This window comes from Podarcis vaucheri (genome assembly GCF_965113315.1).
Source record: "Podarcis vaucheri genome assembly, chromosome: 2".
NCBI lineage: Eukaryota > Metazoa > Chordata > Lepidosauria > Squamata > Lacertidae > Podarcis > Podarcis vaucheri.
This window is the reverse complement of record NC_138760.1, coordinates 134,139,576-134,166,856: the sequence shown is the minus strand read 5'-3', so window position 1 is coordinate 134,166,856 and position 27,281 is coordinate 134,139,576. Positions and strand designations below refer to the sequence as shown.

General features: G+C 51.4%; 4 protein-coding genes and 1 long non-coding RNA gene across 7 annotated transcripts in view; 3 read left to right on the top strand and 2 right to left on the bottom strand.

The window, feature by feature from the left end:
* Positions 1 to 27,281, top strand: part of LOC309525751 (uncharacterized protein) — a 375,811-nt gene that overhangs the window by 176,594 nt on the left and 171,936 nt on the right. The gene's annotated exons all lie outside the window — the stretch shown is intronic.
* LOC309525793 (uncharacterized protein) overlaps positions 1 to 27,281 on the bottom strand; it is a 243,835-nt gene that overhangs the window by 51,850 nt on the left and 164,704 nt on the right. The window lies entirely within an intron of this gene.
* Positions 278 to 17,993, top strand: WDR46 (WD repeat domain 46). Its single transcript, XM_082211285.1, is given in 17 exon segments — positions 278 to 380; positions 383 to 609; positions 3,481 to 3,630; positions 4,591 to 4,671; positions 4,780 to 4,892; positions 5,733 to 5,820; positions 5,918 to 5,979; positions 6,101 to 6,205; positions 7,718 to 7,868; positions 10,153 to 10,288; positions 10,516 to 10,615; positions 13,504 to 13,657; positions 15,465 to 15,612; positions 15,935 to 16,029; positions 16,243 to 16,338; positions 17,412 to 17,525; positions 17,635 to 17,993. Coding segments are annotated over 17 exon segments (2,022 nt in total). The 5' UTR covers positions 278 to 292; the 3' UTR covers positions 17,749 to 17,993.
* On the top strand, positions 740 to 3,316 carry LOC309525861. Its single transcript, XR_014216556.1, has 2 exons — positions 740 to 925; positions 1,733 to 3,316. It is a non-coding gene; the product is annotated as an uncharacterized lncRNA (long non-coding RNA).
* Positions 17,992 to 20,470, bottom strand: B3GALT4 (beta-1,3-galactosyltransferase 4). Its single transcript, XM_082211422.1, has one exon. The coding sequence runs from the start codon at positions 20,388 to 20,390 to the stop codon at positions 19,317 to 19,319; it is 1,074 nt and encodes a 357-aa protein (XP_082067548.1). The 5' UTR covers positions 20,391 to 20,470; the 3' UTR covers positions 17,992 to 19,316.

Genomic DNA, 27,281 nt, shown 5'->3' with positions numbered 1-27,281 from the left:
CTTGCATTTTCCCGCCAAAAGGGCTAGCTCCGCCCCCGCTGGCTTGGCAGCCAATCAGAGCGAGGCTCCCGCCCCCTGGGGGAATTTCTGAGGGACGAAGTCCGCTGACTGGCCTGGCTCTGCTGTCCATCACAGGCCCAACCAAGGGGGGCATCCGGCAGCTGCCCTATATCTATATACCGCCTAGGTCTATCAATTCCCTATCTATATTAAACTTTTATATATATAATGTGTACACAGCTATGTATGCATCTATATATAACAGACAGGCACAGAATTGCCCTCATTCAAGATGGCCGCGGGCCCTTCCTCCCGCTCCAAACATGGAAGAACCGGCTGCCCTGACCCAACATGGCCTCTCCCCTTTCTCAGAGCGCCTCCAGGCCTCCGCGGGGGCTTCACTTCCGGGACGGCCCCCCTCGCGCGGCGATTGGCGGGGAGCTGGCCGCTCTGTGCGCGGCGATTGGTCGAGGTGGGAGGAAGCACCCGGAAGTGGGCGTCTGGAGCCGGCAGCCGGGCTTTCCACGCGGGTTTGGGGGAGAGAGGAGAGCGGCAGCCATGGAGGAAGGAAGGGCCGGCGGGCGGGAGGAGGCCGGAGAGCCCGGGAAGGTGAGGGGGGAGCGGGGTTCCCCCAGGGGGTGGGACAGGTGCCCCTTGGGGGGTCCTGGCCATCCTGGGACCCGGGAGCCTGGATTCCTGCCTTACTCTCCCCCCTTTCCTGATCCCAGCTATTATACCACGTGCCTTCTCCCCTTCGCTAAGATGCTCTGATTATCCCCGCTGTGTTTTATTTAATGGAAATTGAGGCTGGTTTCCTAGGTGAAGCTTTTCCCACATTCTAAACAGTCCCTTGCAGGAAACATTTCATGGAAAATTGGATTCACCACCTGAATGAAGCTCTTTCCACATTCCAAGCACTGATCTGGTTTCTGACCTGCATGAAGCTTTTCCCAAACACTCCCCTGGATGAAGGATCTCGTGGGAATTTTTACAGATAGGTAGCCGTGTTGGTCTGCCATAGTCAAAATAAAAAAAATTCCTCCCAGTAGCACCTTAAAGAGCAACTGAGTTAGTTCTTGGTATGAGCTTTCGTGTGCATGCACACTTCTTCAGATACACTGAAACAGAAGTTGCCAGATCCTTCTGTCGTCAACAGGCTCATCTCAGCTATCTGCCCATCTCCCATTCCCACCACCCTTCTGAGTAATACCCCTCCCCACCTTCTCACTATATAGAAGGATCTGGCAACTTCTGTTTCAGTGTATCTGAAGAAGTGTGCATGCACACGAAAGCTCATACCAAGAACTAACTCAGTTGGTCTTTAAGGTGCTACTGGAAGGAATTTTTTTATTTTGACTCATGGGAATCGTGGGTGGAGCTGCGAAGGAAGCTTTTCCCACATTTCAAGCACTACTTTCTTCCCCCCGTTAGTTCTTTCATGTGAAGTGAGGCTCTCCTTGTGAACGAAGAGCTTTCCTTGATGGGAAGTGGACTGGGAGCTCCGACTAAAGTTCTCTCCACACTCTGAATATTTATATGGTTTCTCCAATTTTGTGGGTTTTTCTTGTTGTCTCCTTCCTTCTTCTTTTCCAATTCACCACCTACAACCTACAATCTACTGTTATATGGCAGTATTATTATCATTAATAATAATAATAATAATACCCCAAGGAAGAAATTGAGCCTGAAATGATTGAACAATGCAAATGAATGCTTGTGAAAGAGGAAGAAGTGAAGGGAGTTACTGCCTTTTTTGGCTGGTATTATCTAACTTATTTATGGGAACTGGAGATTCGAAAAGCCTGGCTCTTTCCAGGGATGGATTTAATTTGGCTCAGTCATGGAATCCGCTCCATCTCCAAGCTCAGTCATTTCTTTGCTCAACCAAAAGCAGAGAAATGCAGAAAGGGAAACAGAAAATTAGACAGGATGTACCTCCACGTCCCTGAGATCTCTGAAGCCTACATGGAAGAAGGGCTGCAGAGGGGGGTCGACTGGATGGCCTTTGGGGTTCCCTTCCAGGTCTGGGATCGTTCGGTGCTTTAGCAGGTCATTCCTGCTAAAGTTGAGGGACAGAAAGTGGTGGAGAGACAGAAAGTTGACATCTTTAAAGAAATCCCATCTAAATGGAGAGCCAAGAGAAGGGCAGAAATGACAGATAGATTAAGGGGAAAAGACAAGAGCGACTTTGAAAAAGAATGGGGACCATTTATATCATATTTGCAGAAACAGAGAAAGTCAATAGACTTGATGGCAGGATTTAAACAAACATTCACATTATTAGCATTAGAAAACATTTAGAAGATAGTGAAATATTACGGTGTATTTCCTTTTATTTTTATGTTTTTAGGCTTGATGTTATGTTGTTAATAGCTTTATCTGTTAGGAGTTACCAAAGTGGGTGAAAAGAGAAACAAACCTGAAGCGGAAGTTGGAGGGGAGGGAGGGAGGAATATGTAGTGAATGTTAAGAAATTGAGATGTATGTAATGAATGAACAAGAAAAATGAATATTTTTTTTAAAAAAAGAGGTGGGGCTGGATGGCCTTTGGGGAGCCCCTTCTGGCCCTTCCCTTCTGTGTCTCCAGGACTGGGACCTGGGTGCTTTTCTCTGCTCCAGGCCCTCTTCAAATCACCCCCATCTATTGATTTTGGCTGCCCCCCCCCAAGAAGGCATCCATTTGGAGCCCATCCTCTCCTCCGCCTCACAAAACGGATTCTGGGACACGTAGTTTATCCTCTCTAGCCAGTTTGTCCTATGTCCTTTTAAATGTGTGTGTGTGTGTTTTGGAAGCGGGGGGGGGGGGGCGTTTATTGTTTTGCTTTCTTCATGTCCTTCATATATGCATTTTGCGCCTTTTGTCTCGTATTTCTATGCTCTGAGCAGCCCTGCGGTCTTCGGATGAAGGGCAGTATGCAGATTTAATGCATGAACAACAATTCTGCAGTTCCCAGCACCCTAAAACTAGAGTTCCCAGGGGTCTGGTGGGGGGGGTGAGCATGTGGTTTATTTTTTAATCTTTATTTATTTTCCAATAAAAAGCTTCCAATTAATATATCCAAACGTAATACTCCAATTAAAATAAAAAACTAAAATAAAAAATCCAAATTATAGTTCAAATTATAATTATTAATTTTTGGGAGCTCCCCACAGTCTGGATCTCTGAAGCATATCTCCACATCTCAGTCCTGACTCTCCTCGTCGTTTCCATATTTTCCACCTCTCGATCTTGACGCTTTATAATTCTCCGTCGCTGAGTCCACGATTCTCAATCATGTCAAACACCATGTACTTTCATCCGTCGAATACAGCTTTGGTAATATAGATTTTTCCAACTGGGGTGTGCTTTCAATGCATTTAGGATTCCTTTGCAACGTTGTCGGTTCCGTCAGGCTAGCTCTGCGGTTTTACTTGGCCTTTTGCTAGTTTCCTTGATTGTCTGACCCCAGATAATCCCTCTTTCTCTCCGCCGCCCCAAAGAAGAAGAAGGTCGTCAGGAGATACTGGGAGGGCGAAGCCCCCCAAGCTGACCCAGAACAGAGTGGCGCTCCGGGTGCCAAGAAGCCGCGGCAGGATGAGGCCTCCCCACGGAAGCTGATGGGTCCTGGCAGGAAGAAGACCATATCAGGGGTACGGTCCTCCTTTTTCTTTGCATTTCCAACATTTATTATTTGTCTTATTCCTTTTTCGCTAATTTCACAGGTGTAATATACGAAACATTACAAAGCAGAGAAAGAATAGAGATATTGCTTGTGAGGTTTAAATACAATAGTGAAAGTAAGAAATGTAAATTAAGTGAACAGATTGGAAAATTTTCAGTTAATTTTTTAATTTTTATTGGAAATTTTATTTACAACATAACATAACACCCCCCCCCCCAAGTACAGAAATACAATAAGCATAACATACAACAGTACAAACAACCAAACAAAAGACTTCCTTTATCGTGTATCTGGCCTCCTTATTTACGTCTTATAAGCGGTTTCCTTTATGAATAATTATTTAGATTTTTCTCATTGTAACTTAAATATCCACAAAGCCTCCTGCAGACATTAATCGAAACAAGTCCAGGTGTGTATTTTAGGGCACTGTTTTGTGATGTATTCTCTGCGTTCCCCCCCCCCATGCTATTTGAAAATCTTGTCTAGTGCGATCTCTAATTTGAAAATTTTCAGATGTGATTGATGGAAGTAAAAAAAACACCAACTGTATAAGATATAAAAGTATGTTTAATTATTGTTGAAAATGATATGTTAAAAGACATAATATAATTAGTTTTTTAACATATCATTTTCAACAGTATATCATTTTCATATATCATTTCCCACAATGTAATATATGAGAATATCAGGGGTACGAAGGGAAGTAGGTCTGCACTGCAGGAGGGGGGGCTAGATGGCCTCTGGTGGGTCCCTTCGAATTCAGGAAGTCTGGGGAAGGGGCTGAATCTTTCTGGGGGGGAGATACAACCTGCCCCCTATTCCACGTCCGCCTGGTTTGCTCTTGGGCGTTCGCTGCAATCCCTGCCTTGCAGGGGGTTGGACTAGATGGCCCCTGGGGGGTCCCTTCTGATTCTGTGATTTCTTCCAGAAGGTGGACCCGTTTCCTGGCCCGGCCTCCGTCAGCCGTGAGCGAGTGCGCAAGTTCCAGCGAGGAGCCAGGGGCCAACGGGTGAGGCGCTCTGGCCTTCCTGGGGGGGGGAGACGTTCTCCCGAGGTGTGGGGGGGGAGCTGCGGGCCACCATCATCTTTGACCCCCCCTTTTCCCCATGTCCCACAGGGGGCGGTGTCCAACAAGCGCCTTAAGCGCCAGCTGGCCAGGCAGGAACAGAAGGCCCAGGCAGCAGCCAGCCAGGCGGCCCGGATGGAGATGCTTCTCCTGGAGGATGCTGGGTAATGTAGTTTCTGCACCTGCATTTAAGAGGCTGTTGGGCGGTGGGTGAGCCTTGGTTCCGTAGCTGTCAGCTTTTCCCTTTTCTTGCGAGGAATCCTATTCGGAATAAGGGAATTTCCCTTCAAAAAAAGGGAAACGTTGACGGCTATGTTTGGTTCAGTGCAGGCAAATGGTGCCAAGAGATCTTCATTTACTTAAAAAAAAATTCCTTTAAAAAAACAAGATTTACTTTATCGTTTTGGGTTTTACAACATTTATATAAATTACAGAATTTAAAACATATTTTAAACATATCCAACTTCCCTTCCCACCCCCTTCCAAGGCTCGTTTCATTTTGCTTTTTTGCTTCTTATTCTAATTAATCCTTATTTTTTTCTCTTTCTCTTTTTTAAGGATGTTTAAATAGGTATTCAAAATTGTAAAACAGAAAATTTAATTAATAATAATGATGAACTGATGTGGAAATCTGTGGGGCTGAACTTAAGGCTTTGAAAAACGAGAAACACAGTAAAACTGAAATGGCTAGATTCACTCACCCCCTTTCCTTTTTTAAAAAATGTTTTTTATTAGGAATTTCAACAATTAACAATTTATCAAAAACACACCATCCTCCTCCCCCCCTCCAATTCCCCCCTCCAAATATAGTTCTCTTTTAGTTTATAACATGCCGCAAGTTTTAAATCCTTCTTCCACGGTCTCTCCCATGCACGTGTTTCAATATCCCTTGCCCAATTAACCTTCATTTCCTGAGGGGTCTGGCATCATCGCTGCCTCTAACCATAGTAGGCTGTTGCCTCCGGGGTGCAACTCTGCCTCACTTTCTCCCTCTGCCCCGCCAGGTTCCTGGAAGGAGATGAGGGGGAAGACACCTGCACCATCGCCCAGGCCGACATCGCAGAGGCCGTAGACCTGGCTGCCAGCGCAAAGGTAGGTGGGGAGGGGACAATGCGGGGGTCTTGAGGAAGGGGGGCAATGTGGGGACCCCCTCCCAGGGCCTGACCCTGGCCTGCTTTCCTCTCACCAGCATTTTGAGCTGCGGCTGAACCAGTTTGGCCCGTACCGGGTGGACTACACGCGCAACGGCAGGTGAGTGAGCAAGAGGTGTTTGGCGGTGGAACGGTCTCCCTTGGGAGCTGGTGGGCTCTCCTTCCTTGTATGATTTAGCTGAGATTCCTGCTTGAGGAATCCTCCTCTTCCTCCTTCGCAGGCATCTCCTCCTGGGGGGCCGAAGGGGCCACGTGGCGGCCCTCGACTGGCACACAAAGGCCTTGATGTGCGAGATTAACGTCATGGAGTCCGTCGCAGACGTGGCGTGAGTCGCAAAAACGTGTGGGGGTGCCGTGTTGCGTTTTTTTGGGGGGAGGCAAGCATAAATTGCACACCTCTTATCAATTAATCAGTTGGGATGCAGGTGGCCCTGTGGGTTAAACCCCAGAGCCTAGGGCTTGCCGATCAGAAGGTCAGCGGTTCGAATCCCCGCGACGGGGTGAGCTCCCGTTGCTCAGTCCCTGTTCCTGCCAACCTAGCAGTTTGAAAGCACGTCAAAGTGCAAGTAGATAAATAGGTACCACTCCGGTGGGAAGGTAAACGGCGTTTCCGTGCGCTGTTCTGGTTTGCCAGAAGTGGTTTAGTCATGCTGGCCACATGATCCGGAAGCTGTACACCGGCTCCCTCGGCCAGTAAAGCGAGATGAGCGCCGCAACCCCAGAGTCAGCCATGACTGGACCTAATGGTCAGGGGTCCCTTTACCTTTACCTTTATCAATTAATTAGATTTGTATACCGCCCTTTATCCGTAGATCTCAGAGCAGTTCCTTTTCTGTCCTCCCACCCCATTCCTCTTGTCTCGCCTCCCAAGCCACTTCCTCCGCGGTTCAAACGTTCTGCCGTTGGCAAGTACCAGCGACAGCCTTGCCAGGTATTCCTGGCACTCCTGTCTCTGCATTGCAGGCGCAGGGCATGGGTTTCCCATCTTCCCGGTGAGGTTGTCGCTGCCTCCCCCCAGCTCAGAGATGAAATTTCAAGAGAGTCGTATCTTGGAACTCGAACGCCCTGACTCCCAAACAAATCGGCTCCCGAACGATTGAAACCTGGAAGAGAGTGTTCTGGTTTTTGAATGTTCTTTAGGAACCAAAACGTCCGATGCGGCTTCTGATTGGCTGCAGGAGCTTCCTGCAGCCAATCAGAAACCGCCCCTTGGTTTCCGAACGTTTTGCAAGTCGGACGGACTTCTGGAACGGATTCTGTTCGACTTCCAAGGTATGACTGTGAATGTATAGTCTGCTTAGGGAAGCTGCCCCTCGCATGAAATTTCTTTATTATTATCATTATTACAGTTGCACCTCATGTTATCTTTGCTTCAGGTTGCGCGTTTTCAGGTTGCGTCCTGCGGCGACCTGGAAGTACCAGAAAGGGTTACTTCCGGGTTTCGCCGCATGTGCAGAATGACGTCACGGACATGCGCAGAAGCTGCGAATCGCAACCCACGCATGCGCTGACGTGTGTTGTGTTCTTTTCGGGTTGTGAGCGGGCCTCCGGAACGGATCCCGTTCGCAACCAGAGGTACCACTGTATTGTGGTTCATTACATTTGCATTCTGCCCTCCATCCAAAGATTGCAGGGCGGTTCACAACTTAATTCGGGGCAGCCTTACCACTTCTCACTGGCTCATAGCTCCTGCCCGTAACCGGGCTGCCTTTGCACCTGCCCCTCCTTCTTTCCGCTTCTGAGCTGCGACGCCTCCGTTCCTGGGGGTTGGGCTAGATGACTCCAGGGTGCCCCTCCTGACTTTCCGTTCTCCCCCCTGACGCCGCCTTTCTCCCCAGGTGGCTCCACACGGAGACCATGTTTGCCGTGGCCCAGCGGAAGTGGCTCTACGTCTACGACAACCAGGGAGTGGAGCTCAACTGCCTCAAGCGCTTCCACGGGGTCCAGCGGATGCAGTTCCTGCCCTACCACTTCCTCTTGGCCACAGCGGTGAGGAAGGCCCACTGGGGCTGCCCGATGGGGGGGGCGGTTATCTTTCTCTCCTGAACCCCAACAATCCCATCTCTCTGGACCCCTGCGAGCAAGAACAGTTCAGCAGCAGAAGCTGTTCAGCAGAGCTTAGGGGTGGGGACCATCTGCCAGGGACGCTTTCCCTGCGGGTTGGGCTAGATGACCCTTGGGTCTGCCTTCTCCCTGTTCAAAGCATCTGTACAGTGTCTTACAACCTGTGGATTCCCCTTTCCCTCCTTTTGAGAGAACAGCCGTACCTTGGAAGTCGAACGGAATCGGTTCTGGAAGTCCATTTGACTTGCAAAGCGCGGCTTATGGTTGGCTGCAGGAGCCAATCGGAAGCCACAGAAGCCACACCGGACGTTGGGCTTCTGAAAATGGTTCCAAAACTGGAAAATCTTCCCCCTATTCTTCCTAATGTCTCAACAAATGAAACTAATTTGTTAAAAAAAAGTGTTGCGTGGAAAAAAATACGAGAGAGAGAGACATTGCACATACCTTTGTAAATCAAGAAAATCTTTAATAAAAATACATTTAGAAAAACTAAAAAAACACTGGAACAATCACTTCCGGGTTAGCAGCAGCAGCAGCAACAACATGTTATTTATACCCTGCCCATCTGGCTCGGTTTCCGCAGCCACTCTGGGCGGCTTCCAACAAAAGATTAAAAATGCATTAAAACACCAGTTATTTAAAACCTCCCTAAACAGGACTGCCTTCAGATGACCTTTAAATGTCATATATTTGTTTATTACTTTGACATCTAATGGGAGGGCGTTTCATAGGGCGGTTTCAATCACTCAGGAGCCGAAAGTTTCGAGTTCAAAGGCATTCAGCTTCCGAGGTTCCAGTGTAGTTTAATTGACCAACGGAAAACACAAATAAAATGGGAAAAGGGAAGAACAGTAGTAGTAGTATTCTGATTGTTATTATATTTGTACCCTGCCCATCTGACTGGCTTGCCCCGGCCACTGCGCAGCTTCCCACAAATATCATTGGAAGAGCTGACAAGGACAGCCGTCTATCAACTCATCTAATACATAGGTGGTGCTCTTAATTCCTCCTGTGTTTCGTATAAATGAATCTCAGATATACATGTCTGGGCAAAACCCACGCCTACAAGTAATCCATTCTCAGCTTGCGGGAGTCACCACCCAGGGATTAAATATGTGGCAAGCGTCTTTAGCAAGGTGTGGGAACACCTTGAGAGAAAAACAGGCGGCGGACTTCAGTCAGTGGCTGAGGTCCAGCTCCGAGGGCCTTCTGGCGGTCCCCTCCCTGCGAGAAGTGAGGTTGCAGGGCCTTCTGGGTGGTGGCGCCCTCCCATCAGATGTCAAGGAAATAAACAACTATCTGACTTGTAGAAGGCATCCCCATTTAGGGAAGTTTTTAATGTTTGATGTTTTATTGTGCTTTTAATATTCTGTTGGGAGCTGCCAAGAGTGGCTGGGTCTCCCAGATGAGCGGAGCATAAATACTATTATTATTATTATTATTATTATTATTATTATTATTATTATTAGTGGCAGGTTTGAGCATACACAGTTACAGGTATTTACACAATCTCCTGCTAGAGCCCTGACAGGGCTACTCCTTTAGATAGAGACTTGACCCCTGGCTCGCACAGCAACGTCCAGATCCTGGTTGCAGGTTCAAACTTAGCTCCAAGCACAGCCCAGCAGCAACCAGCAGAGATTTCATGCGGCAGAGAGGCGTTGCTGGCCTGGCTCCTCTTCTGTTAGCCGGGACAATCCCATCCCAGCCGGATGCCAGGGGCAGATTCAGCAGTTAGCATGGAGATTTGGGCCAGGTGGAATCACCCAGCCATCTTGCACTCGCAACCTATCCAGCTGCAAGCAATCTAGATGCCCCGGCACCATGATTTCCCCCGGGCCAAGAATAAATCTTCTCCCGCAGTGCGGAGAGGCGGCTGGGAGGGTCTCCACGGTGGCCGGACAGGCAGTTTTGCAGAGTTAGCAAAGCTGTCTCCATGGCGCAGTGTCTGGGGCAAGGCGAGGATTGTTCCGCCTAACCCTCCTTTTGTGGGTTTGGTTGCGGCTGTGGGCTGGGCTGGCCAGTCTTGGGGGGGGAGGTCAGGACCCTCTCCTAAATAAGAACTGGCCCCCCACCCGACTTGATCTAGCACCTGGTCTGTCCTGGGTGGGTGGGTGCCTTTGCCCACAGAAAAGAGACCCCCCCCTTGGATGCGAGGGTCTGTTTATTGCAAAGCTCTCTCCTCTGTTTTTGTGTGCCCCCCTCCCAGAGCGAGACGGGCTTCCTGCAGTACCTGGATATCTCTGTGGGGACGGAGGTGGCCACCATCTGCACCAAGGGGGGCCGGCTGGGGGTCATGGCGCAGAACCCCTCCAACGCCATCGTCCACCTGGGACACAGCAACGGTGAGACTCCCACTGCGGCGGGTTGGGCCCCATGGCCTCTGGGGGTCCCTTCCAAGCTGACCGTTCTGGGATCCTGCAAGCAGGACTTGTGGGGCAGGAGGGAGGTGGGGGGGCTGGTTGTAGCTGGTGTTTAGCCACGGACGGAAAGGGAGGAAGCCGGCGGCAGGCAGGAGTAGCCCTCCCTCCCTTCCCAGTTTGATCTTTTCTCCCCCCCCTGAAAAAAATAGGCACGGTGACCCTCTGGAGCCCCAACATCAAGGAGCCCCTCGTTCGGATGCTGTGCCACCGGGGGGCCGTGAGGGCGTTGGCAGTCGACGGGTCTGGCACGTGAGTGAAACGATTATTTTAATTTGCAAAATGCGAGTCCTGCTTTCCGTCTGGGGCGGTTTCTGCACCTCCCGTCTCCCCTTGGCTGCCAGAAACCATCGGCGTGTGACGACGGCCACAATCCTGTGTTACGGAAGAATCTAGGTGCGAGGCTGCTCAGTCTCTGCGGAATAAAGGAAGGAGTCCAGCCACCAACCGGAGCAAATAGCTCCAAAAGCAAAATAGCTCCAAAACCAAAGTTGATTGCGCAACAGGTTCAAGGAGGAATTTTGAACCCCAAGGATGGGGTGACAAGGGCTTTTTAAAGTTGTTGCATATAAAAGAAGCAATTTAACATCTTGCCTATTAATATCCTCACCTGTAATACCAAGTAAAAAATGCTTCTGGTTTTTTAAAAAATGTACATTTCAACATCTTTGTCATCTCATTATATATGATTTCCCGGAAGTTTTTTACTTTCTTACATTACCACCACATATGGTGAAATGTTCCTTCTAGGACAACTCTGATCTTAAACCTCCACTGTGTTGTGGGACCTCTTTGGGAGAAGGAAAGGCTGGGGAGAAAACCCCACACAATTCCAGAGTGGGATCCCTAAGGCGGTTGGGGGGTCGTCTTCTGCCAACTCTGCTTTCCTTTCGACCACATCAGCCAGGCCACGAGGGCGGTCTTGGCATAGCGGCTTGGGCTCGTTTCCGCCTCGTTCCGCATCGCTGTGTTTTGCGAACTGCCCTGCGAGTGCAAATTCAACGATGACAGCAAATAGTAAACGACGGGAGGTGTGTGCAAACGCAAGAAATCGCGATAGCAAAAAAACCGTCGGCCGCCGAAGGAGAAATCGAAAACGGGCCGAAACACACGGCAAAGTTGAGGCAGGCTGGGCTGGGCGAGAACGCTGCTTGCGGGGGCCGGGTTCAAGAGGCAGGGAGTTCCCCAGTGTCAGTGGTGGCACGCCGAAAGGATTTATTTCTATTCCCCACCCCTTTTTAAAGTCATAAATAACGAAGAAAAAAAATGTGCACCCCACCCCGGAGACCATTCCGTTGTAACTATCCAACCTCCCAGAATTTCAGCACCTCTTGCGATGGTTTGACCCCTTTATTCCCCTTAAGTGTGGGAATAAAACAGCCTTCAGCTGCCAGCAGAAGAACAACAAGGCAGGAGCCAGTCTGGGGTCCCCAGGCAGGGAGTTCCTTGGGAGTTGCTTGGGAGGAGCCACCACCAAGAAGGCCCTGTCCTGCCCAAGTCTTCCTGGCAGGGTGGTGGGACCAAACCTGGGCAGCCTTATAAGAGGGAATGCGGTTTTTCAGACAGCCTGAAGCATCTGGTAGGACTCTTCGAGGGAGTTGTTTGCTCCCTACAAGATTTTTAAAGAGCGGGGCACACCCCAGGACCTCGTGCGATGGTTTGACCCCTTTTCTGTTTTAACAGTACGAATTCTGCAAACACTTTCTGTATCTCCTCCTCAAAACCATTCCTCCTGCATATTCCCCGTCTTACCTTAATGGCACATGTTAATCTATCATTATTAGCTATATCCCACACCTCTTTATGCCATTCTTCCTGGCTATAATAATTCGTGCAGCTGTCAATCATTTTAGAAGCAAGTCCTTCCTCGCCTGCGAACCTTCCACCACCTCATAAATTGATAATAACGCTACCTCTGGACTTTCGGTCAGCTTTAACCCAGCAATTTCTGTTATCTCCCTTTGCTAATAATTTTCTTGTATGCTTATAGAGGTTTTCAACGTATGTTTCTCCCACATTTTCCCACAGTTTTTTTTTTTTTTGGGGGGGGGGATATTTTTTATTAGGAATTTCAACATAACAATTTTTCAAAAACACACCACCCTCATTCCCCCCCCCATTTTCCCCTCCCCCCCCAGACATCCCTCAGCTCCTCTCTCTGGTTTTTCAGCACATGCTATTCTCTGCATGTTATAAAATAGTAAAGATCCTTAATTTATCTAACTACAGTGGTGCCTCGCAAGACGAAATTAATCCGTTCCGCGAGTCTCTTTGTCTTGCGGTTTTTTGTCTTGCGAAACACGGCTATTAGCGGCTAAGCGGCTTTAAGAAAAAGGAAACAAACTCGCAAGATGTTTCGTCTTGTGAAGCAAGCCCATAGGGGACTTCGGCTTGCGGAACGACTCAAAAAACGGAAAACTCTTTCGTCTTGCGAGGTACCACTGTATATGTTAGAAATAATAAATTTGTGTATGTTTATTCAAAACCTGCCAAGGAGTCCAGTTCATTTTGTTGTTTCTTTAAGTACTTTGTAAAAGGTTCCCATTCTTCTTTAAAGTCACAATTGTCCTTATCACATAATTTGTATGTCAGTTTCGCCAATTCTGCATAGTCCATCAGTTTCTCTTGCCATAGTTCTCTAGTCGGGGTTTCTACATTCTTCCACCCTTGCGCTATTAAGATTCTTGCCGCCGTTGTCACATACAGGCTTGCACGCGTGTAAGCAGCTCTTACTCTGCTAGATTTACAATGTGCCGGCAGGATTGGGACTGCCCCTTCCGCCCCTCCCCCAGCTTATTGTGCCGGTAAATCCCGGCATTTCCTCCTTTTGCGCTGGTTCCACGGGGCAAGGCAGCTGCAATGATTTGATTCAGAATATTTTTTACTTGTTTTCCTCCTCTAAAAACTAGGTGCGTCCTATGCTCGGGTGCGTCCTATAGAGCGAAAAATATGGTGGTTGTTCTGTTGCCTCCTTTTCCCACACCTCTTTTAATTAATCTTCTTTCCAGTGCAGAACAGGTGACACGTAGCGCCTGTGAGAACGACAGCTCTACCAACCCCTGTATTTTAGGGGGGGTTGGACTAGATGACCCCTGGGGTTCCCTTCCTGACCCACAACTCTCTGCTTCCTCTCCCCGCAGCTACATGGCCACCTCTGGGCTGGACCGGAAGCTGCACATCTACGACCTGCGCACCTACCGCCGCCTCCACTCCCTCCTGCTGCCCACCGGCGCTGGGCAGCTAGATTTCAGCCAGCGGGGGCTCCTGGGGGCCGCATGCCAGGAGATCATCCAGGTAACTGGGGGCAGGCGGGGGGACTCCCCAAATTTCCTGAGTGGGCTTTGCGGCTCCATCTCCCTCAAATCCTAAAGCCTGAGGGGTTTAATTGAATTTTTTCATTTTCCCTGATTAATGTCAGGCCCCTGCCCCACATCCGGCACCGGGTTCTAATTCAGTCATGGCGGAGACAGCTTGTCGCTTTGGAGCATAACCTGGCAGGCTCTTCCCATGTCCTTATGGACAAGCCTAGAGGCAGTCTACCTTGATTCCTCTGTCCCTGGGGGTATTTGACTCCTATGCAGACAAGATGGGCCCAATTTATTTTTGTGTTCTATGTACAACCAGAATCCGCTTGGCAAGGCAGTAGTGTGCAGAAGTAATTATGTCTTTTAAGGGGGGGGCATTGTGGGTTTTTGTGGTGTATTTTGTGATTTTGTGTCTACCAACTCCACCTGGTACGCAGGCTGAGACCCTACCTGCCCGCGGACTGTCTGGCCAGAGTGGTCCATGCTCTAGTTATCTCCCGCTTGGACTACTGCAATGCACTCTATGTGGGGCTACCTTTGAAGGTGACCCGGAAACTACAGCTAATCCAGAATGTGGCAGCTAGACTGGTGACTGGGAGCGGCCGCCGAGACCACATAACACCGGTCTTGAAAGACCTACATTGGCTCCCAGTACGTTTCCGAGCACAATTCAAAGTGTTGGTGCTGACCTTTAAAGCCCTAAATGGCTTTGGTCCAGTATACCTGAAGGAGCGTCTCCACCCCCATCGTTCTGCCCGGACACTGAGGTCCAGCGCTGAGGGCCTTCTGGCGGTTCCCTCATTGCGAGAAGCAAAGCTACAGGGAACCAGGCAGAGGGCCTTTTCGGTGGTGGCGCCCGCCCTGTGGAATGCCCTCCCATTGGATGTCAAGGTGATGGACAACTACCTGACATTCAGAAGACATCTTAAGGCGGCCCTATTCAGGGAAGCTTTTAATGTATGATATTTTAGTGTTTTTTGGTTTCTGTGGAAGCCGCCCAGAGTGACTGGGGAAATCCAGCCAGATGGGCGGGGTACAAATAATAAATTATTATTATTATTATTATTATTATTATTATTATTATTATTATTATTATATGTTGTAACTGCCCTGAGACTCACAGGTATAGGGCGGCATACAAGTTGAAATCATCATCAAGATATCCTAGGCAATCATCAGGGTTGGAGCAAGTTGCAGGATCCTGCCCTGAGCGGGGTGGGATGGATGACCCTCCGGTGTCCCCTTCTCGTGCTGTCATTCAGCTGAGTTCTGCACTTTTGCAAACGCTTTGAGAAAGGGCTTTTTTTGGATCGGATGGAGGTAAAGCCAGAATCTCAAAAGTCACAGCCTGCTGGATCAGGCCCACAGTGGCCAGCCAGATGCCCCCAAATCAGGATTCGAACTCGAGATCAGGACTACCCTGGTCAGCAGCCATCAACAGGCTTCTGCACGGATCTGTGCAATCAAAACCATCCGAGTTGGTGTTTTTCTCTCTCTGCCTCTAGTGGGAGGGAGTTCCACAGTTTCACTGCGTAGAGAACTTCCTCTTAACCTGTCCCGAATCTCCCGACATTCAGCTTCCTGGGACGGGCACGAGTTCGAGTGCTGTGCCAGAATATGGGGGGAATTGATCTCTCTGCTTTCCTCCTTGCCTGGTGCAATTGTACAAGCTTCTATCACATCCTCTCTAGCCCTGACTGGAAAGCTGTCGCTGTTCTTTGCAGGGGCCCCACTCCATCCCCACAGACCCTGGGAGTCCGCAGCCCCCCGAAATCTGTTTTTCTCTCCCTTCCCAGGTGTACAAGGACATTGCCTCCTGCCCGCCCACGAAGCCTTACCTGTGCCACTCCCTTCCGCGCCCAGCTCACGCCCTGCGCTTCTGCCCCTTTGAGGACGTGCTGGGCGTAGGCCACGGAGAAGGCTTTGCCAGCCTCCTGGTGCCAGGTAAGGGGGGGCGGGGGACGGGGGTGTTGGGATACTGCCGGGGAGACGGGGGCATCAGATAGGTTTAGAGACTTGTGCACGCTCTATCAGCAGAGTGAATAAATCTTTGCACAGCCTGTTCCCTTTTAAGGTGGAATGGAACTATATCCTAATGGGGGACCGCGAGGGTCATCCAGCCCAACCCCCTTGCAGTGTGTCGTGATTAGCCCAAGGGGAAGGGTGGAGCAGATGGGCTGGGTCTCCCCACTGCCTTAGAGGGGGTATTGAGTCTCCCCCCAATGGCTTTTCCTCCTGGCTCACCCCCTCTTTTCTCACGCTGCAGGAGCCGGGGAGCCCAACTTTGATGCCCTGGAGAGCAACCCTTTCCGCAGCCGGAAGCAGCGCCAGGAGTGGGAGGTCAAGGCTCTCTTGGAGAAGGTACCCCAGGAGGATCGGGGCCCTGTCCTCGCAGAGGCCGGCTGTCTTCTCTTCCTGCCGCGACTCACATAGACTGCCTCCGAAATTTGAGGCTCCATTTCCCCGACCGTTTTGCAGCTGCCAGCTCCGCCCCCTGGGGCAGGGAGTTCCGCAGGTGAAGCAGAGAAGGGCCCTCACTTCTTCTCACTCTCTCTCATTCGCTCCCTCCAACAGATCCCGCACGAGCTGATCTCGCTGGATCCCGGCCAGCTGGGCACCGTGGACAGGGTCTCCCTGGAGCAGCGGCAGAAGGAGCGGGTCGAAAGACTGGTGGGTCTTCCGGGGCGAGGGGGGATTTTGGGTGGGGGGGTCTGTCCTGGGCAAACCTGATGGGGGGAGGACACGCTGGTAATGGGGGGGTGGAGGCTGGCCAAAAATGTGGTGGCTTTGAGACCCCTTTTCAGAAAATTATACACATATATATTTGTGTGTGTGTGTGTGTGTGTGTTACGAAACTACACGCGTAAATCATAAAATACGATGTAACCAGCCGCAAAACGGGATACTAGTGGGGTAAAATACTAAACCTATTTTTATGTTTAAATACCGTAGATTCCGGCGTATTAGGTGACTGGGCGTATAAGACGAACCCCCCAAATTGGCAGGGTCGCCTTATACGCTTCGGCAGCAGTGGGTGGCGGGCTCCGCGCCGGGAAGAAGCCGCCCAGCGAAGCCGGTTTAGCATTGCTGGGCATCTTTGCCGGGCATCTTTCTCCCGGCACGGAGCGGAGGCCGCTGCCCACTGCAGCCACACCCGCGTATAAGACGACCCCCGACTTCTTAACCTCTTTTCCCGGGTTAGAACGTTGTCTTACACACCGGAGTCTACGGTAGGCGCATTTTTCAGCACAGCGGTATCTGGGTTCCCGAACGTCTCCGTTTAATAACGGATACAGCGGTACCTTGTTTTCCAAACGCCTTGGTACTCAAACACTGTGACCCCGTGAGTGTTCCAGTTTGTGAACTTTTTTTGGAAGTTAGAACGTGCTCCGATTTGAGTCTTACGTTGAGGTCTGTCTGTTTTTGCTATTTATTTTGCGTTCTTGCAGCTCATTGTTGTGACTTTGTGGAACCCAGTTCAGCTACTGACTGATTGATCGATTGTGTGGCTGCAGTACATTGTTCTCTTGCTTTCATTTTTTGGATCAATGGCCTCATTAGATAAAATTCATGTTGAATTGCTGTTTTTGGGGTTGTTTTTAAAAGTCTGGGACAGATTAATCCGTTTTGCATTCCTTTCTACGGGAAAGCGGGCCTTGGTTTTGGAATGGTTTTGGAACGGGCTTCCGGGACAGAATAAAGTTTGAGAACTGAGGTACCACTGTATTTCTGACTTTCTCCAGGGCTACGACCCCCAAGCCAAGGTCAAGTTCTGCCCCCGGAAGCGGACGAAAGGCCGCGACTCGGCCGTGGGGAGACTCCGGCGCCGGAAGAAGGTGGCCGCAGAGGAGCAGCGCGTAAGTCCATTTCTCCCAGAATCCCCTCTGGTTCCCTTTCCCAGAATCCCCTCTGCCTCCTTCGCCCGTGACCCCCGGCTCTCCCCCATTTCTTCCCCTTTCTGCACAGGCGGCCATTCGGAAGAGCATCTTGCAGCGCCAAAAGGGAGAGCAGCGACCATGTCCGCAGGCCCCCAAAGCCCCTCAAGGTCAGAGGTCAGCCTTGGACCGCTTCCAGAAGTAGAAACGGGGCAGGGGGCCGTCTGGCTAGAAAAGAAGAAGAAGCCCCCCCCCCATGGGGTGGAAAGGACCCTCTCGCCCCCCCCCCGCCCCGCCCAGCGGCAGGACCTGCTGGCGTTCCCTCTGCGAGGAAGAGATGGGGGCTGCGTGGGCGGGGTCAAAATCCTCCCCAAAGCCCCTCTGGTTCTTCCTCGATGGCCTGCGAAGGACCTGTGCTCTTTTTTGTGTAAAATAAAATATAAAACCCTTCCTGGGAAAGTCTCTTTAATAAATAATAATAAATAATAACATTTTATTTCTATCCTGCCCTCCCCAGCCGAAGCCGGGCTCAGAGCGGCTAACAACAGTAAAGTAATACGGCATTCTAAAATCAATTTATTATGAAATCAGTTCAAATCAAATTAATGGCAACCATTGGGCTAGAGTTTGTTCCACGCGCGGAAGGGTCTCCTTGCGAGTAGAGCGTCCTCAAAGCCCAGAAAGGAACCCGATTTGTGGAAGAGGAGCAATCCAGGGGTACAAATAATAAAATTATTTATTACTATTCCTGTTATTGGCCGCAACGGCTATGCTGTGCTTCTGCGGCTGGAGGCGGTGAATGCCACCGGATGAGTCCACTTTGCTGGGAAGGACGTTGGGGCACAGGCCCTGCCAGCGGGCTGTTCACCCCAACTGCACACCCACCGGGGCAGGGGGCTGGGTGAGAGGATGCTCATAATATTATTATTATTATTAGGGCTTCCCATAATATGCACCTCTCTCCGATGTTGGACTGGATGGGTCCCCATTGGCCGGATCCTGCAGGCACTTCCCCTATGGAACTCCCTCCCACTAGAGGCAGCAAAGGCCGGCTTTCGAAGACAAGTGGGTGAATAACAAGTCTGTCAGTGTCTCTGCTCAGCCTCCACCGTCTCTGCTGAGAAGGAATGGCCGTCCTCTGAGGGAGTCCAGAGAAACGGGCTGCCGGTCACTGAAGACCAACGGCTGGGGCTGGGGGGGGGGCCAAGAATTGTGACCTGGCGGTGCAAGAGGTGCCTTCATTCCCACATCCAAGCCCCACCATGAAGGTGACACCCACAGCCCAGGCTGCCCCACGCACCCCATGCGTTTCGGAAATCGCTTCCAAATCCGTGACGACTAGTAACATGGCCGTTTTTTGAAACCGAAAAGCGTCCAGGGAAGGCGGCGGAATGTCCCAGGTCCCAAAATCCAGTGGCAGAAATCCTGCGCTGCAGGGGGCTTGGCTGGATGACCCTTGGGGGTCCCACCCCATTGTCCAGTTCTGTCTCTGCCCCACAACTGAAGTTGTTTGCTTGCGGCACCAGCAAGCCGAAGGAAGGGCTGGGCGTGTGTCCTTTGAGAACGGATGCTGACTCTGTGCGTTGCTTAATGAGCCAGTCGGGTGCGGCTACTACATGACCCCTGGGGGCTCCCACCTCTGATGCTGCAAAACCAGTTGCCAATTCTGCAAGATGAGCTTGGCTGGCGCCACTCCCGGTGCCCCAAGTTTCTGAGGCTTCTCTGGCTGAGTTCCAAGGGTGCAGATTTCCTCCAGTGAAGTCTCCGTCGTGCTCACGCCGCCAGCCACGCCAGGGCCTTGCAGCGGACGAGCCCCAGGGCCCTCTGCCAGGCGCTGCACGCCCCCTCGTGGGTGCCCACCTCCTCCCAAACAGCCACCATCTCGGCCGGCGCCACGCCATGGACGCTGAACAATACCTCCCTGTAGCAGCAGGCGTCCGGCGGGAAGTGCTCCGAGCCAGCCATGTGGGGCAGGTGCAGGGGGGCCAGGCCGGCCCGGCGGGCGCACAGCCCCACAAAGACGTCCTCCAGGGGCACCAGGGGGACATGGCGTGCCGCCCCCAGCAGGGCTGGCACGGCCTCCCCGGAGAGGACGTAGGCGGTGCCACTGCAGTAGGGGGGGAAGGTGTCGCCCGGGTAGAGCGGGACCGTGAGGTGGTGCCGACTCCGAGGGTCGCGGTTGGGGCGCACCCACCAGTGGATGCGGCCCAGGTAGGGTGGTGGGGGGCTGGCCAGGGCGCCCAGGTGGCGCGCCAGGGCGGGCAGGTTGAGGAAGACGTCGTCGTCGGCCTTGACCACGAAGGAGGCGCCTGGGCAGCAGGTGGCAGCCCATCCGAGGAGTGCCAGGGTCTTGAGGGTCAGGTTGGCGTAGGTGTCCAGGAAGCGCCCCTGGAGGAGGTCTCCGTGCCGCGCCGCCTCCCGCTCCAGGGCGGCCTGCAGGGAGGGCTCCGAGGGCACCCCCAGGGCGAAGAGGGTCCTGGTGGGGCGCCCGCCGGCCCACAGCACCCCGCCCCAGGTGTCCCGCACGGCCTGGCGCCGGGCGGCGTGGTCTGGCGCACTGGCCACCAGGACCAGCAGGAAGGGCGTGCGGAGGGCGCAGGGGTCGCCCGCGGGCGCCAGCAGGAAGGCCTCGGCGGAGGGCAGGAGGGGGGCGCAGCTGGAGGGGGAGAAAGGGCGCCCCCTGCCGGAGGGGAGCAGGTAGGGCAGCGAGCGCGACAGCAGCGCCTCGTGCGCCCCGCCGGCCAGGAAGAGGACCCCCAGCGAGAGGGCCGAGGCCCCACAGAGGAGCAGCAGCTGCAGGAGGCGGCGGAGGCGGGGGCGGCGTGGGGGCGAGGGGGGCAGCGCCATGCTGCTGGGGGGCGGAGACGCTGCAAGAGAGAAGGAGGAGAGAGGTGGGAGAAAGAAGAAGTTGCATCCTGCGACCCTCCCCGCCCGCCCGGGTTTATTTGGGGCGCTCTCGCCTTGCAACCTGTCTCTGCACATGGTCGCCCCCGCCTCGCTTGCAAGCTCAGTATTTGGGGCCCCTGCCGTCTTGCAATCTCATCACGCCCCCCCCCCATGCATGCATGCAAAAAGATCTCCCTGCCCTCCAGATGCCCGTGTTGCCCGAGGGGGGGGGGCAAGACGCGCACAGAGAGAGAAACAGGTTGAGGCGGCTTCCTCATCCGAACCGCGACCGATGCGTCATCCCTTTGACCCCTTCCAGCTTGGACTCTCCCCCTAACCCGCCCCTCCATCTTGCAACCTGAGCCCCCCCTCTCTCCCCGCAGCCCATCTCTGCAAAGAGACCCCCCCCCGCAAGACCAGGGAGGGGCGCGCCAGGCCGAGAGGATGGAGAGATGCGAAGATGGAGGAGGGCGAGGCCGCTTCGGCAGGGAAGATGAACGGGGGGGGGGGGGAGAGGAAGAAATATGGGGGGGGTGTCTCCGCCTGCCTCCCCCGATCCCGCCTTGCAGCCACTTCCACCAGCCACTTCTCCCCCCGCCCCCCCCCCCAATGCGGCTGCAAGGGACCCAGGCGTCCGGGCGCCAGAATGGGATGCTGGAGGCTGCGTGGTGGCTGTTTTTTTGCCTCCACCCCCCACTCAAAATCCCCCACAGCCGCCGCCTCCTGCTGCTTGGAGCCCCCCCCCCGTGGGCCCGATCCCCCCCCCGCTCTCACCTTTCCCTATTCGCCAAGGAGGACAGCTGCCTCGGGGTGCAAATCCGGCCCTGGCTGGCCTGCCCGGCGCTCCGATTGGAGGGCAGCCTCTGCCAAAGGCGTCGTGGACTTTGAATGTGCCCGAACTCGGGACGAGAGGGAGACACGTGTCAAGAGGAAGGCGCCCTGGGCAAACCCTCCGCGCCTTCAGCTCCCGCCCCAGATGTCCCCCATGCAAGGACGCGGGGAAGCAGAGTTGACCTTCCCAGTCACTCGCTGGTCAGATCCTGCGCAGGGAAGACAATCTGACTCCTCCGGGAGGGAGGACAGGCAAAGGAGCAGCGGCTCCCTCCGCCCCTCCCTCGCCCGCAATGGGGCAGCCCCACCTGCCTCTGCCCTTCACCCTCCTCCTTTCCCCCTACATGGATTTCTGCCTTGGCCGGTTGCGCCCTCGCCCGCCTCCGAGGAGACCCTGCGCCCAGCACGGCAGCCGCCCTCCTGCCCAGCCTTGGGGGCTCGGGAGCCCCCCGGTTTGGAGTCCTAGTGTCGTGGAAATGGACGCACAAAGTCCGTGACAAGGACAACTGTGACTGGAGAGAAGAATGGGAACCTTTGGCAAAGTACTTAAGCAAAATGAACTGGACTCCTTGGCAGGTTTGGAATAAGCACACACAAACTTTTTATTGGTAATATAAACACAGATAAATTGAGGATCTTTGCACTTTTACAATATGCAGAGAATAATAGGTGCTGGAAAACCAGAGAGAGGATCTGAGGGAAGTCTTGGGGGGGGGGGAGAATGGGGAGGGGGGGAATGAATGAGGATGGTGTGTTTTTGATAAATTGTTATGTTGAAACTCTTAATAAAAAATATTCCCCAAAAAACCCCATAGTGTTATAGAACCATAGCGGTGTCGGGATTTTTATCTCCCAGCTGCTCAGCAAGCGGCACTGTGGTTGGTTATATCATGTGAGTGTCCTGAGAGTGAGAGAAAGGGAGTCTCAGTACTGTTGGGGACTGCGAGATCAGAAGGTCACGGGGTTTGAATCCCCGCGACGGGGGGGGGGGAGCTCCCATTGCTCTGTCCCTGCTCCTGCCAACCTAGCAGTTCGAAAGCACGCCAGTGGAAGTAGATAAATAGGTATCACTCCAGCGGGAAGGTAAACGGCATTTCTGTGCACTGCTCTGGTTCGCCAGAAGCGGCTTAATCATGCTGGCCACATGACCTGGAAGCTGTACACCGGCTCCCTCGGCCAATAAAGCGAGATGAGCGCCACAACCCCAGAGTCGGCCACGACTGGACCTAATGGTCAGGGGTCCCTTTACCTTTACTGCTGCTGAGAGAGCACAGACATGCTGATGGAGTCTCTGTATATAGACCGTTGAATAAAGTACCGGTAGTTTTAAAGCTCCGATTGTCTCTTCCTTCTGCAATGAGATGCCAGAAGACGAGTGTGTTCCTCTCAGGAGGGAGGGGGTCACTTGTCACCGGTCTCTCTGGACTGAGGAAGATTTATAGCCAGAGAGTGACCACCAGAGAGACGCCCCAGTGTCTTGGGAAGGTGGTGGCCTTCCCGGGCGTTTTTCCAACAGGAGGTGGAAGGGACCCCCAGAGGTTATCCAGCGCAACCCCCCCCCCCCCGCATTGCAGGAATCTCCATTGCAGCGTGGAAGAGAGACGGGCACCTGACCCCTGACGAAAACCCTCCAAGGAATGGAAAGCCCACACCCTCAAACAGCTCTCACCACCAGAAACTTCTTCCTGATGTGACACGTTTTCTCATTCTCTTCTCATCGGTTTTTTTTTAAATAAAATCTTTATTAAGGTTTTAAACACAAACATAGATTTACAAAATAAAAATTACAAAAATCGTAAGTTTGCAAAATAGAGAAAATTAACAAACTGAAGAAAAAATACACATAGAAAAGGTATGGGAAAAGGGAAAAGGAAATAATAACTAGATAGAGAGAAAAAAACAAAGAAAATTTAAAATTTACTCCATCTTTCAATAATCCTTGATCTCATTTCCTTAAATTCTTTGACCTCCTCACACCTCCCCTTTTGTATTCCCGTTTTAAAAAAATCCTTTCAGCAAATCCTTGCCCTCTATCATTTATCATAACTCAGTATCTTAACCTATTGTAACTATGTATTTTTAACCGTTATCAATCCATACTTGCATATTCTTAGAAATCTTTTTACCAATACCACTTATTTTCCATCAGACATCATTTTAACATTCCTTAATTTTACAGTATTTCTGCAAGTAGTCTTTGAATTTCTTCCAATCTTCTTCCACCGACTCTTCTTCCTGGTCACGAATTCTGCCAGTCATTTCTGCCAATTCCATATAGTCCATCACTTTCATCTGCCATTCTTCCAGTGTGGGTAAATCCTGTGTCTTCCTTCTTCTCATCGGTTTTATTTCTATGCCAATGAGGAGCTTGAGGAGGACGGTAAGTCGTTTTCCTCCCCACAAAACCAGCCCTGCGAGAAGAGGAGGGAGAAAGAGGAGAAGAGGAGGTTAAGGGGTGATATGATAGCCATGTTCAAATATATAAAAGGATGTCACATAGAGGAGGGAGAAAGGTTGTTTTCTGCTGCTCCGGAGAAGCGGACACGGAGCAATGGATCCAAACTACAAGAAAGAAAATTCCACCTAAACATTAGGAAGAACTTCCTGACAGTAAGAGCTGTTCGACAGTGGAATTTGCTGCCAAGGAGTGTGGTGGAGTCTCCTACTTTGGAGGTCTTTAAGCAGAGGCTTGACAACCATATGTCAGGAGTGCTCTGGTGGTGTTTCCTGCTTGGCAGGGGGTTGGACTCGATGGCCCTTGTGGTCTCTTCCAACTCTAGGATTCTATGATTCTAGGTGGGTCAGGCTGAGAGGCAGCAACCCGCACCCGGCGACAGATTCATGATGGCCGGGCCTCAGGGCTTGAACCCTGGTCTCTGACGCTCTAACCACCAGGCCACACAGCCAGGCCAGGCCCCTTATTTGAAAGCTGGTCTCCCCCCACCCTCCCCACCCTCCAGAAAAGAATAGCATTTTGTTATTACGGTCACAGACCAGTTATGGCTCTCTTGCAATATCAGGAAAATCATAAAACGCAACGGGAATACATTGAATTGCAATTGGGTACAACAGAGACAATTCAGATATAACAGCAGTTTAAAATATATATTAAATCTTGATCACTAAAATATAACCTAAAATTGACATTTAAAACCTTAATCATTTTGGTAGTACAGCTTGTTCCCTAAGTTTTATCTCCCCTCCAGATATTAGGGCTGGGGGTCTCCCAGAGAGAAAGGGGTCTCTTCCGTAGCCACCCCGAAACCCCCAAATTCTCCCTCTGGACAACCTTTTCCGTGGACTCTGCTCCCTTTAGCTGCCAAGTGAAAAGGTTCCCTTTCAGCCAGGCTTTTTCTGTAGCCTTTTAAATGCTGCTGCTACTAGTAATTTAATTATTTGCACCCGTCCCCCTGACTGGCTTGCCCCAGCCACTCTGGGTGGCTTCCAATACAATATAAAAACAAAATGTGTTTGTGGGAGGGGTGGGAGCCATTGGTTTGCCGTCATTTTTATTATGCATGCTGTATTTTTCACCCTGCGCTCTTTTTCTGTGATCAGCGGATGAGGGGGGGTCTGCAAATTTAATAAATAAAAATAGAGGCGAAAGAGCAGAGCGAGGGCTGGGAATATATGTTTTTATTTTTTTAAATTTGCAGACCCCCTGCCTGGCGAAGGGGACTAGAAGCCTGCTTTCTTTTTCTACGGAAAGGGCCCTCGTGGCTGGAGCACTGGCTTGGCATGCAGAATGCCCCAGGAAGGGCTGGGACACAGCTCCCCACCCCTGTGCCTGAAACGCTGCCAGCCAAGGTGTGCGAATTGTTTTTGAAATAAAGCAATGCAAAGGTGAGGCAGCGCAGGTGCACCAGACTTGCTGAGGAATCCCAGTAGGCAGCCTCTGCTTCCCTGGAGAACTTCCTTCCTTTAGGATTCCAGGAATCATGACTCACTCCTCGGGGATCAAAAGACTCTCAGGAGAGGCGCTGGGCCTCAATTAAGGAGAGAAGTTCAAGATATTCCATGATCCGAAGCCAAGCCTTATGAGAAACAGCTGCCTGCATTCCACCCGGAGGAGAAGAGATTCCACATCAGGAAGACCTTTTTGACCTTTTGAGGTGGTGGACTCTCCTTCCTTGGAGGTTTTCAAGCAGAAGTTGGGTGGCCATCTGTCCTGGATGCTTGAGCTGAGATCGCTGCATTGCAGGGGGTTGGACTAGATGACCCTGGGGGTCCCTTCAAGCTCAGTGATTCTATGGACTACTGCAATGCGCTCTACGTGGGGCTACCTTTGAAGGTGACTCGGAAACTGCAACTAATCCAGAATGCGGCAGCTAGACTGGGGACTGGGAGCGGCCAACGAGACCGCATAACACCGGTCTTGAAAGACCTACATTGGCTCCCAGTACGTTTCCAGGCACAATTCAAAGTGTTGGTGCTGACCTTGAAAGCCCCAAACGGCCTCGGTCCTGTATATCTGAAGGAGCGTCTCCACCCCCATCGTTCTGCCCGGACGCTGAGGTCCAGCGCCGAGGGCCTTCTGGCGGTTCCCTCCCTCCGAGAAGGGAGGTTACAGGGAACCAGGCAGAGGGCCTTCTTGGTAGTGGCCCCCTCCCTGTGGAACACCCTCCCAGCAGATGTCAAGGAAATAAACAACTATTTTACTTTTAAAAGACAACTGAAGGCGGCCCTCTTGAGGAAGTTTTTAATGTCTGACGCTGTATTGTTTTTAATATTTGGTTGGAAGCCAAGCAGAGTGGCTGGGGGAAGCCAGCCAGATGGGTGGGCTATAAATAATAAATTTGTTGTTGTTGTTGTTGTTATATAATATGAGCCTGCTGCTGAACCAGGCAGAGGGCCTTTTCAGTGGTGGCGCCTGCCCTGTGGAATGCCCTCCAATCACGTCAAGGAAATAAACAACTATCTGACTTTTAGGAGACATCTGAAGGCAGCCCTGCTCAGGGAAGTTTTTTATGTTTGATGCTTTACTGTATTTTTAATATTTTGTTGGAAGCCGCCCAGAGCAGCTGGGGATACGCAGCCAGATGGGCAGGGTATGAATGAATGAATGAATAAGTAAATATTGCTTCAAACACATGTGAAAACATAATAAAATGTCAAACGTTTCCCTCACTTCCCCCCCTTTGTATCACTTTATTTCTTTATCATTGTAACTTTCTCAATAAAAATATTGACATAAAAAATTAAATGTCAAACGTCGACAGCAACGGTCCAACGCAAAACAGTCACAATAACTTTAAAATAAACAACATACAAAATAAAGCAATATTCAGCAATCCGTTAGAATGTAACAGTAAACAGTCAGGTTCAATGCCGGTGAACAATAATTAATGATCATAGAATCATAGAGTTGGAAGAGACCACAAGGGCCATCGAGTCCAACCCCCTGCCAAGCAGGAAACACCATCAGAGCACTCCTGGCATATGGTTGTCAAGCCTCTGCTTAAAGACCTCCAAAGCAGGAGACTCCACCACACTCCTTGGCAGCAAATTCCACTGGCAAACAGCTCTTACTGTCAGGAAGTTCTTCCTAATGTTTAGGTGGAATCTTCTTTCTTGTAGTTTGGATCCATTGCTCCGTGTCCGCTTCTCTGGAGCAGCAGAAAACAACCTTTCTCCCTCCTCTATGTGACATCCTTTTCTATATTTGAACATGGCTATCATATCACCCCTTAACCTCCTCTTCTCCAGGCTAAACATGCCCAGCTCCCTTAGCCGTTCCTCATAAGGCATCGTTTCCAGGCCTTTGACCATTTTGGTTGCCCTCCTCTGGACACGTTCCAGTTTGTCAGTGTCCTTCTTGAACTGTGGTGCCCAGAACTGGACACAGTACTCCAGGTGTGGTCTGACCAGAGCAGAATACAGTGGCACTATTACTTCCCTTGATCTAGATGCTATACTCCTATTGATGCAGCCCAGAATTGCATTGGCTTTTTTAGCTGCCGCGTCACACTGTTGGCTCATGTCAAGTTTGTGGTCAACCAAGACTCCTAGATCCTTTTCACA

What these genes read in the sequence shown, in the direction of transcription:
- B3GALT4 (XM_082211422.1), bottom strand. Translation starts at nt 20,390, where the DNA reads ATGGCGCTGCCCCCCTCGCCCCCACGCCGCCCCCGCCTCCGCCGCCTC.